We start from the raw sequence: 15,956 nt of genomic DNA on the forward strand, positions 1-15,956 counted from the left end.
TAAAATGGTTTTATTTGAACTATTCAGTGATTTCTTGTCTAATGATTTCTTCCCTATAGTTACAAAGAAAGGATGACTTTAAAAAAAAATAAAAAAGAAAGGATGGCTTAATTGAAAGGAACGCTGATCTTCCAAACACTGGAGGCAAAGGACAGAATTTGGTTTCTTTTCAAAATATAGGAAAAAGTGAAGTTAATAGGTCTCTCTTTAAGCTTTATAAAACACATCACTATATGTAAGTTTCATACATATGTATGTATATAAAAAGTCGTTGATAGAAGGCATTCATAAGCAGGAGGCAGCAGTACTGGAATCAGCGGGGGCTTTGCCTTGCCGGTTTCCCTGACAACAGAATCATGTCTCAATTCCACTTTTACATGATTAACATTTACAGTCTTAATTTTTTTAATTATAATTTTTTTAAATTCAAGTAATATAGAATAGAAGCAGCAGACTCCTTTTCTGAGCATGCTTCCGAAGATACATATGTGTTCTCATCTTCCTTCTAAAATGATTACACATACTCAAAACACGCTCTGCTGCTAACAGCACACTTTAGAATGGATAAATGAAATGACATTAAGCCTTTGTTTACTTGGCTTTCATCATTTAAAAAAAAAAAAGTGGAATAAACAGAATGCTCTGGAGGTAAATCCAAGAAGGCGAGATTTAGCAGCAATTGTATTTCTAATAAGAAGGCTTAAAGAAATAAGTAAACAAGTGGACAGATAAATGTGCAAAGGATGTGTACTCTATGTTTGCACCCTTAAAAAAGAGGCACTTGGTGAAACCAATTAGGATATATCCATCCCAAGGAATGCTATGTGGTCACTAAAAATGATGACACTCAGCTACACCTACCAAAATGAAACAATATTTAGGCTACATATCTAAGTAATAAAAAAGGGTTCCAGAACAGTGTACTAGGCAATTACGTTCCATATGTCCATATAAATATGTATGCGTTAAAAAGAGATACCAAAATATAAAGAGTGGGTATCTCTACTTGATTCTTCATTTTCTTCTTCTACTCTATATTGTTTGAATTATTTTTTTATAATGGCATGTATTTTTATGTTAGAAAAAAAGATTTTCAATAAGTTTTCCTGACCATTTTGCATATTTAAAAATAGAATCTTCACAAGCAAGGAAACACAAAAAAATACATCCTGGAATTTAAGTTTGTACAGAAGGATAGACTACATTAGGTGTTCCTGGGAAAGCTCTGAACTTTCTATCTGGAGTTCTGCTTTGGGAATCAACTGATCACTGATATTCCTTTAAGTGTGAAAGGGGAAAGGGCTTCTAGTTGAGTATGACACTGAGTACAAACACTGCCAACATGTCTGAATGCTTCTTCTCTTTGACAATCATCTATTTTCAGAATAGTACTACTATTTTTGTCCTCCAGTCCCCCCATTCTCCAATTTCCTCTCAATCAATGATCACTCTTCTTTGAAGAAGCACAATATACCGGTTCAGAGTCCCCAGAAAACCACAGTGATACAGGCAGAGAGCCTCTGAGTCACCGACTAAAATCTGAGAAAGCCCAGGAGACCCTGATACCACCTTTTACTCCTCAAGAGAGACCAAAACTTGAGAGGCCTGAAGAAATATACAAAACTGAGAAAGGACACAGGGAGGAGCCAGGCAGAAAATTAAAATTCTTCTCTCAGGAAAGATGGAAGCAGAGACTGTTGGAAGCAAACAGCTGAGGGCAGGGGAGAGCCGAGGGGAAAGGGTAGGGGAGCCAAACTTCCAAAGTCTGAATGAAAGAAAATAAGGGCAAGTAAAGGCTCCACTCGCAATTGGTTATCAGGTAGAACACAGAGTGTAATTAAAGTTTTACATGGAAGACACTTTAAGTTGGGATCTTTACGAAGAATATAACCAGTTTCAGCTATTTAAGAACAAACTTTAAGGAGACAACTGTAATCACCACAGCCAAGGATGGGCTTTTGTAGCAGTCATGCAAATGAAAATAACGCGGGTGTCTCTTGTATGTATAAAATGTTTTGAAATGGTACATAGCTTTAACCTATGTGCTCCTTTCCAATCCAGTTCCACTGCCCCCCACCTAGAGGTAACCTCTGTTCTGAATGTTTTCCCTTACCTTAAAAAAAATTGTTTTTAACTGTGATAAAATACACATAGAATTGATTAACCATTTAAAAATATACAGTTCAGTAATATTAAGTACATTCACATTGCTGTGCAACCAACCTTAAGAATTCTTTTCATTTTTCAAAACAGAAACTCTGTACCCACTAAACAACTCCTCATCATCCATCCAAGCCCTGGCAACCACTATTCTACTGTCCTTAAGAATTTGTTCTGCATATTTAAATACCTGGTACAAGTGGAATCATACAGTATTTCTTTTGTAATTGGCTTGTTTCACTTAGCATATCCTCAAGGTTTATCCGTGTTGTAACATGTGACAGGATTGCCTTCCTTTTACTCATCCATTGGTCCATCAACGAACACAAGTTGTTTCCGAGTTTTAGTAATTGTGCATAACGCTGTTATGAACATGGGTGTATAAATATTTCTGAGACCCTGCTTTCAATTCTTTTGGCTATATACTAGAAACTTCTAGGTCATATGGTAATTCTACCTTTAACTTTTTGAGGAACTGCTATACTATTTTCCATTCCATCTGCACAATTTAAAATTCCCATCAGTAGTACCAAAGATTTCAATTTCTCCATATCCTCATCAACACTTGTTATTTTCAGGGTTGGTTTTTTTTTTTTTTTTTTTAAGTAGCCATTCTACTGGCTGTGAAGTCGCAGTTTAATTTGCATTTCTCCAATGACTAGTGTTGCGAAATATCTTTTAATGCACTCATTGTTCATTGTCAATCTTCTCTAGAGAAATGTCTATTCAATCATTTGCCAATTTTTAAATTGTGTTGTTTTTCTAGATGTTGAGTTGTAGTTCTTTATATACTCTGAATTAATAACCCTTATCAGATATGATTTTCCCCCATTTCATAGGTTGTGTTTTCAACGTGTCCTCTGATGTACCGACGTTTTCTTGTGAACTCCAATTTTTTTTTTCTTTCCTGTGCTTTTGGTGTCATATCCAAGAATCACTGCCAGACCCAGTATCATGTAGCTTTCCCTCTGTTTCTTTCTAAGGGTTTTATCATTTTAGCTCATGTTTGTGTCTTTGGTCTGCTTTGAGTTCATTTTGTAGAGTGTAAAGTAGGGGTCCAGCTTCATTATTTTGTATGTGTATTTACAATTTTCCCAACACCATTTGTTGAAAATACTGTCCCTACCCCACTAAATAGTCTTGGCACTCTCCTCAAAAATAATTTCACCATATATGTGTTCCTTTATCTGGGCTCCTTTTTAAATACTAACTCCAGATTTCATTCAAATTTCATCAGTTTATTAGTGTTCACCCAGGATACTAGCATTACCTTTAGCTGCCAGATCTCCTTAACCTCCTCTGGTCTGTGACAGTTATTCACGACCTTGATAGTTTTGAGTATTGGCAAGAATTTTGTAGAATGTCCCTCAATTTAGTCTGATGTTGTCTAAAGATTCAACTAGGTTATGGGTACTTGGAAAGAATACCACTAAGGAGAAGGGCCCTTTTGATTACATGACACCATCAGGTCTGTGATATCCACATGCCAACACTATGATGATAACCCTGGGCTCTTAGTTAAGCTAGCGTCTGCCAGGTTTCTCCACTGTAAGTTTGCCTGGTTTTCCATCTTCATACTTTTATTTTTTGGAGTTGAATCACTAAGTCCAGCCCACACTCACCAGGGGAAGGGCATGCTCCACCTGCGGGAGTATGGGGTCTACACATATTATTTGGAATTCTTCAATAAGACTTTTTTTTCTTGTTTTGGAAAATATTTTCATCTCATATGTAGGCATCCTAGGAGCATACTTAGTTTTGCTTGTTTTTGAAATTTTGCTGTGGATGAACATTTTTTATTTATAATATTTTGCTATTAAAGAGCAATGCTGCTATCAACACTCTTGTACACGTCTCCTGATAACTCGTGTGCACGTTTCTTCAGGAAATATACCTAAGAGCGGACATGCTGGACTATAAGCCATGTGTCATATTCAAATGTACAAGATAATGCCAGACTGTTTTCTACAATGGTTGTAGCAATTTGTATTCTTACCAGCAGGTATAAAAAGTCCCTATTGTCCACATTCTCACTAACGCTTAGTGTTCTCAGTCCTGTTTATTTTTGCCAGTCTAGTAGGCATAAACTAATACCTCATCATGATCTTAGTTTGGTTTTTCTTGACGACTAATGAGCATATAAGCATCTTTTTATGTTTATTCTCCATTTGTGTATTATTTTCTAAAAAAAAAAACCTGTTAATATCTTTTGCCAGTTTTTACCATGCTCTCTTCTTACTCATTTACAGGAATTCTGTATATATCCCAGATCCTTTGTAAAATATATCTATATCATGTATATTTTGTAAGATATCTATCCTATGTATATGACAAAGATATAAAAGAGATATCTCTATCACATGTATAATATACCTTTGTAAAATATATATATATATATATATATATATACACATATATGCACATTCTTTGTTAAGTTGTATCTGTATCTTCACCACATTTGTGGCTTCTCTTGCTGCTCTATCATATAAAGAACAAACGTTCTTATTTCAACTTAAGCCAACTTATACATCTTCTCTTTTATGGTAACACTTTTACTGTCTTGTTTAAAAAAAAGTACCCATCCCAATAGCGGTATTTTTCCCTAAATTTAAAAAAGTTTTTTACCTTTTATATTTCACTTATCTAGAGTAAATACTTGTGATTTGTAAATATACTGATTTACAGCATTAAAAATTCAAGTTATGTAGAATTTACCAATGAAATCATGGGGAAATGATGCTGGGATCCTCAAATAACCTTTTAAGAGGTTAGCACTTGCTCCCTTGCCTAAACTGTCCCTGAACTAGAGAATGATTCTGATTGCCAGTAACTTTCATACATCTAAACAACATTCACATAAATGGTTGCAGCTGAGACTTTGCTTCAAAGCACGAGCACACATGTTATTCAATGCAGTTTGGTTGTCAAAAAACTGAGGATTTTTAGTATGTGGACCAAATCTTTAAAATTTCTTTACACCTGGCAAACAGAAACATCTCCAAACAGTAATAAAATAAATTTACTTCAATTGGACAATGGGGAAAAAATGGTGTTATTCTAAAGCAGGACTTTATGTTCCTAGCAGCCTCATGGTGGACCAAAATGGTTAGAAGTTACAAATGAGCAGTCCAAGGCAAAATCTGTCTCTAAAACAAGAGAACCACCTCTTACCTCTAATAAAACAAGGCAAATGATTCTCAAACTTTTCTACTTTATTAAGGTTAACCAACATGGGCGTCCTTGTTGGCTCGGATGGTAAAGAATCTGCATGCAATGTAGGAGATGTGGGTTAGATCCCTGCATCAGGAAGATCCTCTGGAGAAGGGAATGGCAACCTACTCCAGTATTCTTGCCTGGAGAATTCCATGGACAGAGGAGCCTGGCAGGCTACAGTCCATGGGGTCACAGAGTTGGACATGACTAACACTTTTAACAAGGTATTTATACATCTAAACATTTACTGTAAATTTTCAGTGATGCTTAGATTCTGAATTATTTTCCCATAATTAAGTTAATTTAGGCACACCGGTTTTGTGTTTTATAGGAAACGTTTATCGTTAGGTCACAAATAGGAATGAGTTATAATTTGCAAATGTTACAAAGGTGATCCCAAATCTCACCTAGTTTCTTTCCAAAACTGCAGCCACTCATTCAGTCCTTAATGAAAATAGAGACCAAAAACAATTGCTTGAACTTATCACTGTGAGAGATTCTGGTAACTAAGGAATCCCTGAAAGAGGAGTAAGCTGTGATTCTTGGAAAGCTCAGAACACCGGAAAGGCTTAATTGCAAAGTATTGAACAAAAGGCCACAAATTTTGCTTTCCTAAGAGGAGCTGGGAACTAGAGATATCATTGAATAGTGCATTGAAATGGCATTGCCTAGGCCGAGTGCTGCACAGAAACTCCAGGTCACCTCTTCTGGATCTATTATTTTGGATAAGCTTCTACTATCATAGCATGGCCCTGTAAAAGAAAAAAGAAGTCCAATTAGAGCAATGAAAGGCAATGAATCCAGCCAGTATGGAGGCAGCAGAGAACCATGGGAAAAGTACAGGCTTTGGAACTCAATCCTGACTCTGCCATTCAAACACTGTGTGATCTTGGGAAAATTATTAGCCACTCTGAACCTCAACTTCCTCTGTAAAATGGGGCTCATGGCGCCCACATCAAAGTATTTTTGTGAGCATTAAATTAAGCGATAGCATACAATGTGTGTGTATACATACACCACACACACACATACATGCATACACGTGTGTATCAAAGTCTGCCTAGTAGAATCTGATTTCTAGTAGATGCTCCATAAGTGGTTGCTATTAAAATAAGCCACAGTGGCTTTTTTTAGCTGTATAAAAATAAACACAATACAGTGAATTTGACAACAGTTTTCTTTCTTGTGAGAAAGATAAGAAAAATGGGGGCTTTTTATTTAAAAATGTAAAAAGGTTACATTACTCACCAAATCCAGAAAGCTATCAAATAACAGGGTCAGGACTTGAAACCAGATGATTCCAAAGCCTGGTCTCTTCTTTACTACTCTATGCATGTGGAGATGATAAGCTGCGGTCCCACAATAGTCAAAAAGTAGAAAACCCCTTCCCATGTACTAGGCACAGTACAGTTACCTCCCTAGTTTAACCCTAGTATAGGAATGTATGATGTCATGAGTCTAAATCCTATCTGATAATCATAATCATTCTTTCTTCTGGACTGTTATCAATCCAGTTAACAGTTTAACTAATCTCCCTACTTCTAGATTCAATTCAATCCCCACAATATTTATTCAGTTCAGTCGCTCAGTCGTGTCTGACTCTTCGTGACCCCATGAATCCCAGCACGCCAGGCCTCCCTGTTCATCACCAACTCCTGGAGTTCACTCAGACTCACGTCCATCAAGTCAGTGATGCCATCCAACCATCTCATCCTCTGTCGTCCCCTTCTCCTCCTGCCCCCAATCCCTCCCAGCATCAGAGTCTTTTCCAATGAGTCAACTCTTCGCATGAGGTGGCCAAAGTACTGGAGTATTTATTAAGGAACTATTATTTACAAGGCACTGAGTTAAACACTGTGTGGGTACAAAGTTTTGTTACGTGGTTTCTATCCTCAATCTAGTATACACTGTAGTTCAAAACAAACTGTTAAATGCCCTTGATACAGGCACAATCAAACAAAAGAACAGGGGTGGGAAGGTCTGACTGACTTGGGGTTGTCCTAGAAGGATACATAATAAGTTAGAATATTTCTTCTCCTGTTTTATTTAAGCTGTGTTATTTTCATGTCCCAAATCTATTATAGTATTCTACATCAGTGATGCCCAACTGCAGTGATTTTGCTCCCCACCCTCCCCAGAGGACATTCAGCACTGTCTGGAGATATTTCTGATTGTCCCAGCTGTGTGTATATGGTGAGACAGGGAGAGGGGGTAATGAGGGGGGTTGTTTGCTACTGTTATCTAGTGGACAGAGACCATGCTAAACACGCTACAACACACAGCACAATCCTGCCAGCCAAACAAAAAATTACCTAGCCCAAAGTGTTACTAGTGCCAAAGCTGAGAAATCCTGCTCTAGATCCAATGACGGATTCCTCCTCTGATCTAATCATGTCTATACAGCACTCACTTGGCTCTCAATGAAACAATGCCAAGTTGAATCTAGTGTCTAGAATGCATCATCTCCTTCCTCACTACACTTAAACTTCTAGAGGAAAGTAATAACATTGGATATTATTCTTTGTTCATTTGCAAACCATCTAGCATTAGGTTACTAATCCTCTATGTGCTAGATTAAAAAATTAGGGAACAAACACTCAAAACCAAAGGACACTGACTGGTGTGGACTACGCACTATGTACAGCGTTGTGCACCAGTTATCTCCCCCAGTGAATCTTGGCATAGAAAGATAAGGAGGGCTCCAGTCCCGACCAACCATGGTTTTCCGTAAACGAAGTTACCCAGATTAGAAATACTTCCAATCATGAAGTCTAAAAGATTCTAACCTAAAAATAACTGACCCCTTGCTTTTTCAAAGTCTCTGAGGAAAAGCTATAAATAAAGGCTTTTAAATGCAAGATGTTTATACTTTTACATATCTTATTCATCTTGGTCAGCAACAGATAGATTCTATTATCTGGTGAAAAATCAAATCTGTTTCCAGCAGGGTTAAAAAAAAAAAAACCAGATTACAGCCAGCCTTCCTTTGGATTGTAGTCCCACAGTGAAACGCTACAGGTAGGAAGTTTTGTCGGTAACACAAGTAAAACAGATAGAAAAAACCTGTAGAAAACAAAATTTTCCCCAGCTAAATAGCAATAAGTTATCCAGAGGTAAATTAATTCTCCATTGTATAGTTTACTTCTCAAGAAAGACAGTTTTCCTCTTGGAGAGATTTTATAGATAAGGTCTCAAGGTGACTAAATGAATAAAATTTTATTATTAAAGAAGAAAATATATCAAAGTATGATTAATGATAGTGTCTGATGAGATTATAAGTGATTCTAGTCTTATTTTCTACATACTTTTTGTATTTCCCATCATTTCCATAATGAGCACATGTAACTTTTATAAATAAAACCTGTAAACATTATTTTAGGGGGAAAAAATTTTGGATTTAAATAGCTTCTTTCATTCAAAGTACTCTCAGGATTGAAGTTGTACTCCCCAGCCCTCAAAAATGGGCTTTTTTTTCCCAGTTGTGTGTCATCAGAAAAATCACTCTAAGACTGTATCGAATTAAGATAAATTAAACATTCTTGGATGAGTTTGTTTCCAGAAAATAACTTTCTGGAAACTCCTATTAAGCTTCTGTGACCTACCTGCCCTCCAGCTGCACAGGCAGCTACTAGACCATACTGGCCTCCTTCCTTCCGTAACCTGTTGGCAGCTGCCATGACCAACCGACAGCCAGTGGCTCCAAATGGGTGCCCCAGAGACAGTGATCCACCCCAGTTGTTAAACTTCTCCAAAGGAGGCAATCCAACCTGGCTCCCACAAAAATAAACACAAATAAAAAGGTGAATTTACTTAAAAATCAGGCCAGGCTCTGAGTAACAGGAAGTAATAGCAATAGAAGGAAATAACTTTCTTAAAGACCCACCATATGCTATTTGACTACAAAAGAAATTCCAAATCAATTCTGAAAGCCAAGAGCCCTGTTTATTTTTCATCTGACATCAGAGTGGATAAACAAAAGACAATTTGAGTTTTTGCTTTTATTTTTTCCAAAGAATTTCCAGGAGGTATTTTTCAACTAAGAAATAAATACATGAAATAACACACAAAAATTTTCCTAAGAAGCAGCAGCCTTCCTCTTCATATTTTTATTAGCAGGTATTAAAGCTCCAAATATCATAGTGCTTTGGAAATTCAAAGGTTTTGGTGGGGGGGGGGGGCCCACAATGTGTGGCATACAGGATCTTAATTCCCTCACCAGGGATAGAACCCACATCCCATGCAGTGGAAGCATGGAGCCTTAACCACTGGACTGCCAGGAAAATCCCTCAAGCATATCTTTTTTTTCCTCAAGCATATTTTTAACCAGAAACTTACCTTGGCTTTTCTACCCATGTAGTTTTGTGCAAACCAATCAGAATCCATGGCCTTCAAATTAGCCAAAATCTGACCCTAGAAAGGAAAATAACTCAATAAAGACCTTCTTGTAGTAAAATCCCTCAAGGCTTTCTTTTATGCATGAGTTTGTCTAACTTTAGAGCTAAGGAAATCTTTATATCAGTTTTCCATGAATATTTTCTAAAGAAACAACCTGATACTTCTGAAGGGCCTCAAAGAAATAGCTTCAAAAGATATGTTTTTCAACACTGTGGGTGTAGCCCTGGATTTCCTCCCAGTAGTGTTAAGTCAGTACTTCAAACATAAAGCTCTACTTGTTTCACACATATTAAATGATTATAGTCCTTTGATATGTGTCTTTAAAGTGACTTACTGAGAAAGCTTCATGAAATTCAAAAACATCAATATCATTCATTGTTAATCCTGCCTTTTCCAGAACTTTTGGAGTAGCATACGTTGGTCTGAGAAGAAAAAATTTAGTGATACAATATTAAAACTTTCATTTTAAACTAAAGAACTCTTTCATATTCCCCAAACTGAATTTTACAGTTATTAGAAAGTCCTCTACTCATTCACTGATTCTACTCTACAAACAAAGTGTTGTTGATACAACAGTAAACTGAACAGACATGGCCTCTGCCCTCTGCAGTTGATATTCTAGACTCAGAGAAAGAGATAATAAGCAAGTAGACAATAAAAGAGAAGGGCAAGTTAATAATGTGAAGAGCCAGAAGAACACAGAGCTCAAACAGCAGAGCATAAGGGGCATGGCTAGTCAAATAACATGATGGAGGCTAGTGAGGGTACAGCCTTGTGAGGAAGGGAGAGGAGTCTATCTAAACATTAGGAGGGTTTTATAAAAAGTTATTCTAATTGTGCTGCAGAGTAAGTAGCAGTATAAAAAAATGCTTATGACATCTTAATGTAAAAAAGGATATAAAGTTGTATATATATGATAACTGTAGTAGAAAAGCATAGGAAAAAGTAGAAAAGTGATAAAACTATAAAACGATAACACAACATAAAGGATTATTATTTTAAAAACCCAACTTACAAAACAATTATGAACTCAGTGCTTTATATACTTTTAAAATCTATGTAATAAACATGGGTAACCAATATTTTCTAGAATAATCCAAGAATATACATTGCTACCTACCCAAGTAAAAGCTGATCTTTTGGATCCTGGGACACGTACATGAAATCCCTAGGTAAAAAACAGAAGGGTGAGCTCTGTACTAAAGTAAAGAAACCAGAGGAAACTTACTTGAATACTTACTTTACCTCAGATATGCCTTCGGCTTATAACCCATGGCCAGAGCTTTTTCCTCTGCCATAATCAGCACTGCAGACGCACCATCGGTCTGAAATGTTAATTGGAACAAAAATGTTAAATAACTGCAGCCTACCTGGTGCTATTTCTTCAGCCATCTTCTATGCTCTGTTCCTAAATTTACCAACACATCACACTTACAGAGTGACTCTCTATAACAAAATCTTTCCATTTTATCCATCATTAAGTCACAATTTGACACACACACACTGACCCATTTTGGGCAGATGAGGGTAGAAAAGTCTATTCAAAAAGTATCATAATTATCAAAATGAATGATAAGAATTGGTAACTCAATATGTATTCATAATAAACTAGAAGTTTTTTGCTTTTGGCACAGAATACGAGGGATTTTGTGAATTAATCCTCCCCCAAATCTCTTCTTTACTGATTTATTTTTATATTTTCTGGATTGCTTCTCAGCTGTTTCTTGCCTGTGGCTTGTACATGATTTTCTTCAATTTAAAGACTCTATAACAAGCAAACCACGAAGAAGAAGTGGAGGACAAATTAGTACTACTCACAAAAGGCCTTTACTACTGTTTCAAAAGAAAAAGCTCAAAAAAAAAAAAAAAAAAAAAAAACCCCACAAAATTCCAAAGAAAAAGAAACTACTCTCTAGAATTGACAAAATTAAAATAATCTCTACCGTAATTTCAGACCATATTTTTTTAACTCAGTAACTCTGAAGAGGCTATGCAGCCACTACCAATAAGGTGGCCATAAAGTCTGGAAACACAGGTGACTATACATAATAACATCATATTACTATATTCAATGTGCAATTGTGAAAAACCGCAATGAATACGGTGCATTAACAGCATCTCTGAAAACCCATGTATCTGTGATGTATTACCTCTAATGACTTGTGTTTCTGATTTTGATGAATAAACCTGAACCTTTTGCACACCTCACAAGTATTCAAGGGGGTTCAGTCTGCCAAGAGTGTAACCGATGCCATATGAACCTATCATCCAATTTGGTTTTAGAAATAACCACCTAACCAGTCCTTCACTGCTCAGGCTTTACCAGGTGGTACACCATCCTGTTAAAATCACCTCAGGTATCCTTTCCTAAGCTCAAGAGCAGGCATTAAATTGTCATTTATCAAGGTCAAATATATCAAACATTTGCCTGTGTTTCTTTCTAGACTGTATGTCTGGGTAGGAGAATGATACTGTAAAAAGAAACACTGACCAGATGAACTATATCCTGAAGACTGCACCCAAGGTAGAAGGAGGGAAATCACATCTCACAAGCAGAAGCAGAATCAAGAGGGACATTTAATAGAGGAGGAAAGAAAAAAAAACCCAAGCAAGGACATGAAGCTACCTGCATACAAGTAAAATAACAACCAAAAATGAGAGTAGATTTACTCCATGATGCTTATAGGAAAGTAATTTGGGGGTCAACATAAAACATAATTTTCTAACAATCAGAACTAGAAAAAGTATCTTGTCATTCTCTCTGCCTACTTTTCAAGTCTTATGTTGCTCAGTTGCTAAACTGTATCTGACTCTCTGTGACCCCATGGACTGCAGCATGCCAGGTTTCCCTGTCCTCCAAGTCATAGAGGACTCCCTAAATTCATATCCTGTGTTCCAACCAGGCTTTTCTCCAAAGAGGCCCTTTGTTCTCCTAACTCCCAAAGTTGCATTTGCCATTCCCTTTGCCTAGAAAGCCTTTTATACACTTCTTAAATTGGCTTGTACCCTTCCTTCAAGATTCACTGATCAAGTATTACCTCCTCTAAAAAGACTCTCTTACTCACCCAACTATGTATCTTCTCCAAGAGTCAATGCTTACAGTCATCACAGAACTTTCTCACTACAATTAACTATTCTTTTTACCTCCAGTGCCCAGCACAGGCAGGCAAAATTTTTTGACTGCTGAAGTGACTGAAGAGAACAGCTTTTTTTTTTTTTTTTTTTGAGAACAGTGTTTTTGTATTAGAATGGTGACTGGATCAGGTGATTTTTATGGTTTTAAAAACAGATTCTGTTTTAATAGTGTTTGTAATAGATAAGTGTATTCTACTTATTTTTGGCTGTGTTGGGTCTTTGTTGCTGCGTGAGGGCTTTCTCTAGTTGTGACAAGTGGGGGCTACTCCCCAGTTGTGGTGGGCAGGCGTCTCATTGTGGTGGCTCTCTTTGTTGTGGAGCACAGGCTCTAGGCATGTGGGCTGTGGCCAACGGTAACTGTGGCAGGTGGGCTCATGAAAAGTTGTTGCTGAACCACAAAAAGATGCCGGGATTCTTGGCCTCCAGAGGAGAAGAATTCAATCCGGGGCCAGAGACAAGGCTTGATCGCTCAGAGCTTTTGTGTACTAAAGTTTTATTAAAATATAAAGGAGATAGAGAAAGCTAGAAGGGGGCAGAAAGTGTTAGGGTTAGCAATGTAGTTATATACTCTCCAATTAGTCGTTACAAGGAATCAAAAGAATGTCTGGAGGTTGTAAAGACCTCAGCAGACCTACTCCCATAATTTACATTTTAAGATAACAGGATTAGCTAGAAGGTTTAATCCAGAGACTGTCCTCAGGCAGGATACATTATTGTTATATAATCCTAAGGAATGTAGAGGAAAAAAAGAAAGTTTGTCCTTTCTTCCTCCTTGAGAATTCCAGACCCCTCTCTCTTTGGGGACCCCTAGACTTATCAACCTGCCTAGGAAATGACTCTCTCACTCAGTAGTTGCGGCTGGTGGGCTCTAGAGCTCTGGCTCAATAGTGTGGTGCATAAGTTTAGTTGCTCCACAGCCTACAGAATCTCCCCAGACCACAGATTGAACCTGTGTCCCCTGCATTGGCAGGTGGATTCTTATCCACATCGCCACCAGGGAAGTCTGAGTAAGTATGTTTTTAAGTCTCTATTCGTAATACACACAAGTACATATATTTTAGGCTTTCCTATTGAGAATACACAAATATAAAAGATCACTAGTAAACACATATAGCACACATAGTTACCAGGAAAGAAGAATTTGCAGCTGTCACTGTGCCATAGGGCTTGATGAATGCAGGTTTTAGTTTGGCCATCTGATCCAGAGAGGAAGGACGAATCCCATTATCTTGTGTAACTGTATCTCTTCCTATAAAAATATGGAATTTTTAACTCTAAGCTCAATAAGCATTATATATCTTCTACAGAGAAATATGCTTTAAAATTACAAGAACAAATAAAATGTAAACCATAACTATTCACTAAAAAGAAGGCTCTTTATAGTTATCAAGATGTTACCAAATACGAAAGCAAACTCTTAGGACATTTGGGAAATAATCTAAATGATTTAACATTAAAAAGGATCACTTATTTTCTTAAGATATTCATTTACTTTTGGCTCTTCTTTACAGAAGACTTATAAATACAGAACTTTAAAAACAGGCATGCACGTAAGAACTAAAATATATCTGCCAGACCTAAAGGAGACTTACAAAACATCTCTTTAAAATGCTTACGTATGTTACAACAAAAATTGAAACCTGAGTCAATATTTAAGAATAAAAGCTGAGTATTTTGGAAATATTCATTGAAAATCACTTAGGGTTTTTGGAGTTTTAGAAGAAATTCAGAACTCTCTAACAATATCAAGAAACATTTCCCTTTACAAAGCTGAGCGAGCTGTTTTACCTGGTACTTTGAAGGGCACAACATCAGAAAGGAGTCCTTCATCCTGTGCCTTTTTGGCCAGGCTGTGAGAGCGCAATGCGTATTCATCCTGCTCCTCCCGAGAAATAGCAAAGGCAGCAGCCAGTCGGTCTGCAGAGTGGCCCATGGTCTCACTGGTGGAGAACTCACTCACTGCAGGAAGCTGGGAAAGGAGATGTTCAGGACCAGGTACACTGTTAACAGGTGCTATACCACACCTAGGGCTATCTGGGAAAGTTAAAGTCTACGATCAATCAGGATTAGGACAAGGGAAGTTCTCTGTCCGCAAGGCATCTCTAAAAAAGGGGCTTCCAAATTCAAATCTTCTAACTGGTATTTTTTTCTCTGTCTTGACCTAATAATTAACCTTTCCTTGTAACTAACAGAATTCACAGCTATAGAACATAACTGAACCCATGCCATCTTATCTATCTAAATCTCTGCAGTGGGATGCTTTGGCAACATAAGTCTTTATGTTAGCATTCACGAGTCTTACCTCTGGCGATAGGAAATTCAATCTGAATTTAGAGATTATAGAGAGTCGCTGAGCCAGAGTCTTGGCCTTATTGAGATCCAGCATCATTTTCCTCATTTTCCTTGAATGGCGAATAGGGATGTCAGACATCAACTCTACACCACCTGCCACGACCACGTCACATTGGCCGGAAGCAATCAGGCCGACAGCTACAGGGCACGGGCACAGGTCATATGCACATGAGCATCTTTTGCATAAACTAACAGACCTCTGGTAATTTAAGCTTCTTTTTTTTTCCTTAAATTTAGGCTTGACTTAAAAATTGTACAATAGTTATTAGCACTGTACAACATGTGTAATTCAGGTTTTTATCTTTTCAGAGGGATTAGGATAATTTTTTTGACTGACTCAAAATACATTCAGTGCACTAGAGAAAACAAATTTCATTCAGGCTACAGGGACATCAACTTTTGGAAGTATCCACTGGACCAATTCTCAAACAAATCATATTCTAAAGCAGAACATGTGGCATATTTCACATGTTTCCAGCTTCAGTTTTGGTAACAACTCTTTTTCCTATAATTTCAGTTTCTACTACAAGCTAGATAAAGTATGGCTTTTAGATGTAAGGCAGCCCCCTGCCCTCTGCCCTTTGGCCACTGGCAAGTACTATGTTGCTCTAACTGGAAGCAGTCACATGCTGTGCAGAGTGGAGAATGCCCCCATTTCTGCCTCCAGCTTATTCCCTGCCACCTTTATGCTGGACTGGCCA

At 37.3% G+C, this 15,956-nt stretch overlaps 1 protein-coding gene across 5 annotated transcripts in view; it reads right to left on the minus strand.

Annotated features, from left to right (window-relative positions):
* Nucleotides 1-5,351: 5,351 nt before the first annotated feature.
* The window catches only part of HADHB (hydroxyacyl-CoA dehydrogenase trifunctional multienzyme complex subunit beta), a 30,257-nt gene continuing 19,652 nt past the window's right edge, over nucleotides 5,352-15,956 (minus strand). For all 5 annotated transcript variants that reach the window (XM_019970593.2, XM_070798996.1, XM_070798998.1 and 2 more), the window contains 9 exons: nucleotides 15,206-15,393; nucleotides 14,692-14,872; nucleotides 14,031-14,152; nucleotides 11,014-11,093; nucleotides 10,889-10,936; nucleotides 10,103-10,190; nucleotides 9,709-9,783; nucleotides 8,976-9,140; nucleotides 5,352-6,125 (listed from right to left, as the gene is read on the minus strand). In XM_019970593.2, the coding sequence (XP_019826152.2) occupies nucleotides 6,090-6,125; nucleotides 8,976-9,140; nucleotides 9,709-9,783; nucleotides 10,103-10,190; nucleotides 10,889-10,936; nucleotides 11,014-11,093; nucleotides 14,031-14,152; nucleotides 14,692-14,872; nucleotides 15,206-15,393 (983 nt within the window). In that variant the 3' untranslated portion in view covers nucleotides 5,352-6,089. The remainder of the gene's footprint in view (nucleotides 6,126-8,975; nucleotides 9,141-9,708; nucleotides 9,784-10,102; nucleotides 10,191-10,888; nucleotides 10,937-11,013; nucleotides 11,094-14,030; nucleotides 14,153-14,691; nucleotides 14,873-15,205; nucleotides 15,394-15,956) is intronic.

Source organism: Bos indicus, chromosome 11, assembly GCF_029378745.1.
Source record: "Bos indicus isolate NIAB-ARS_2022 breed Sahiwal x Tharparkar chromosome 11, NIAB-ARS_B.indTharparkar_mat_pri_1.0, whole genome shotgun sequence".
Classification (NCBI taxonomy): Eukaryota; Metazoa; Chordata; class Mammalia; order Artiodactyla; family Bovidae; genus Bos; species Bos indicus.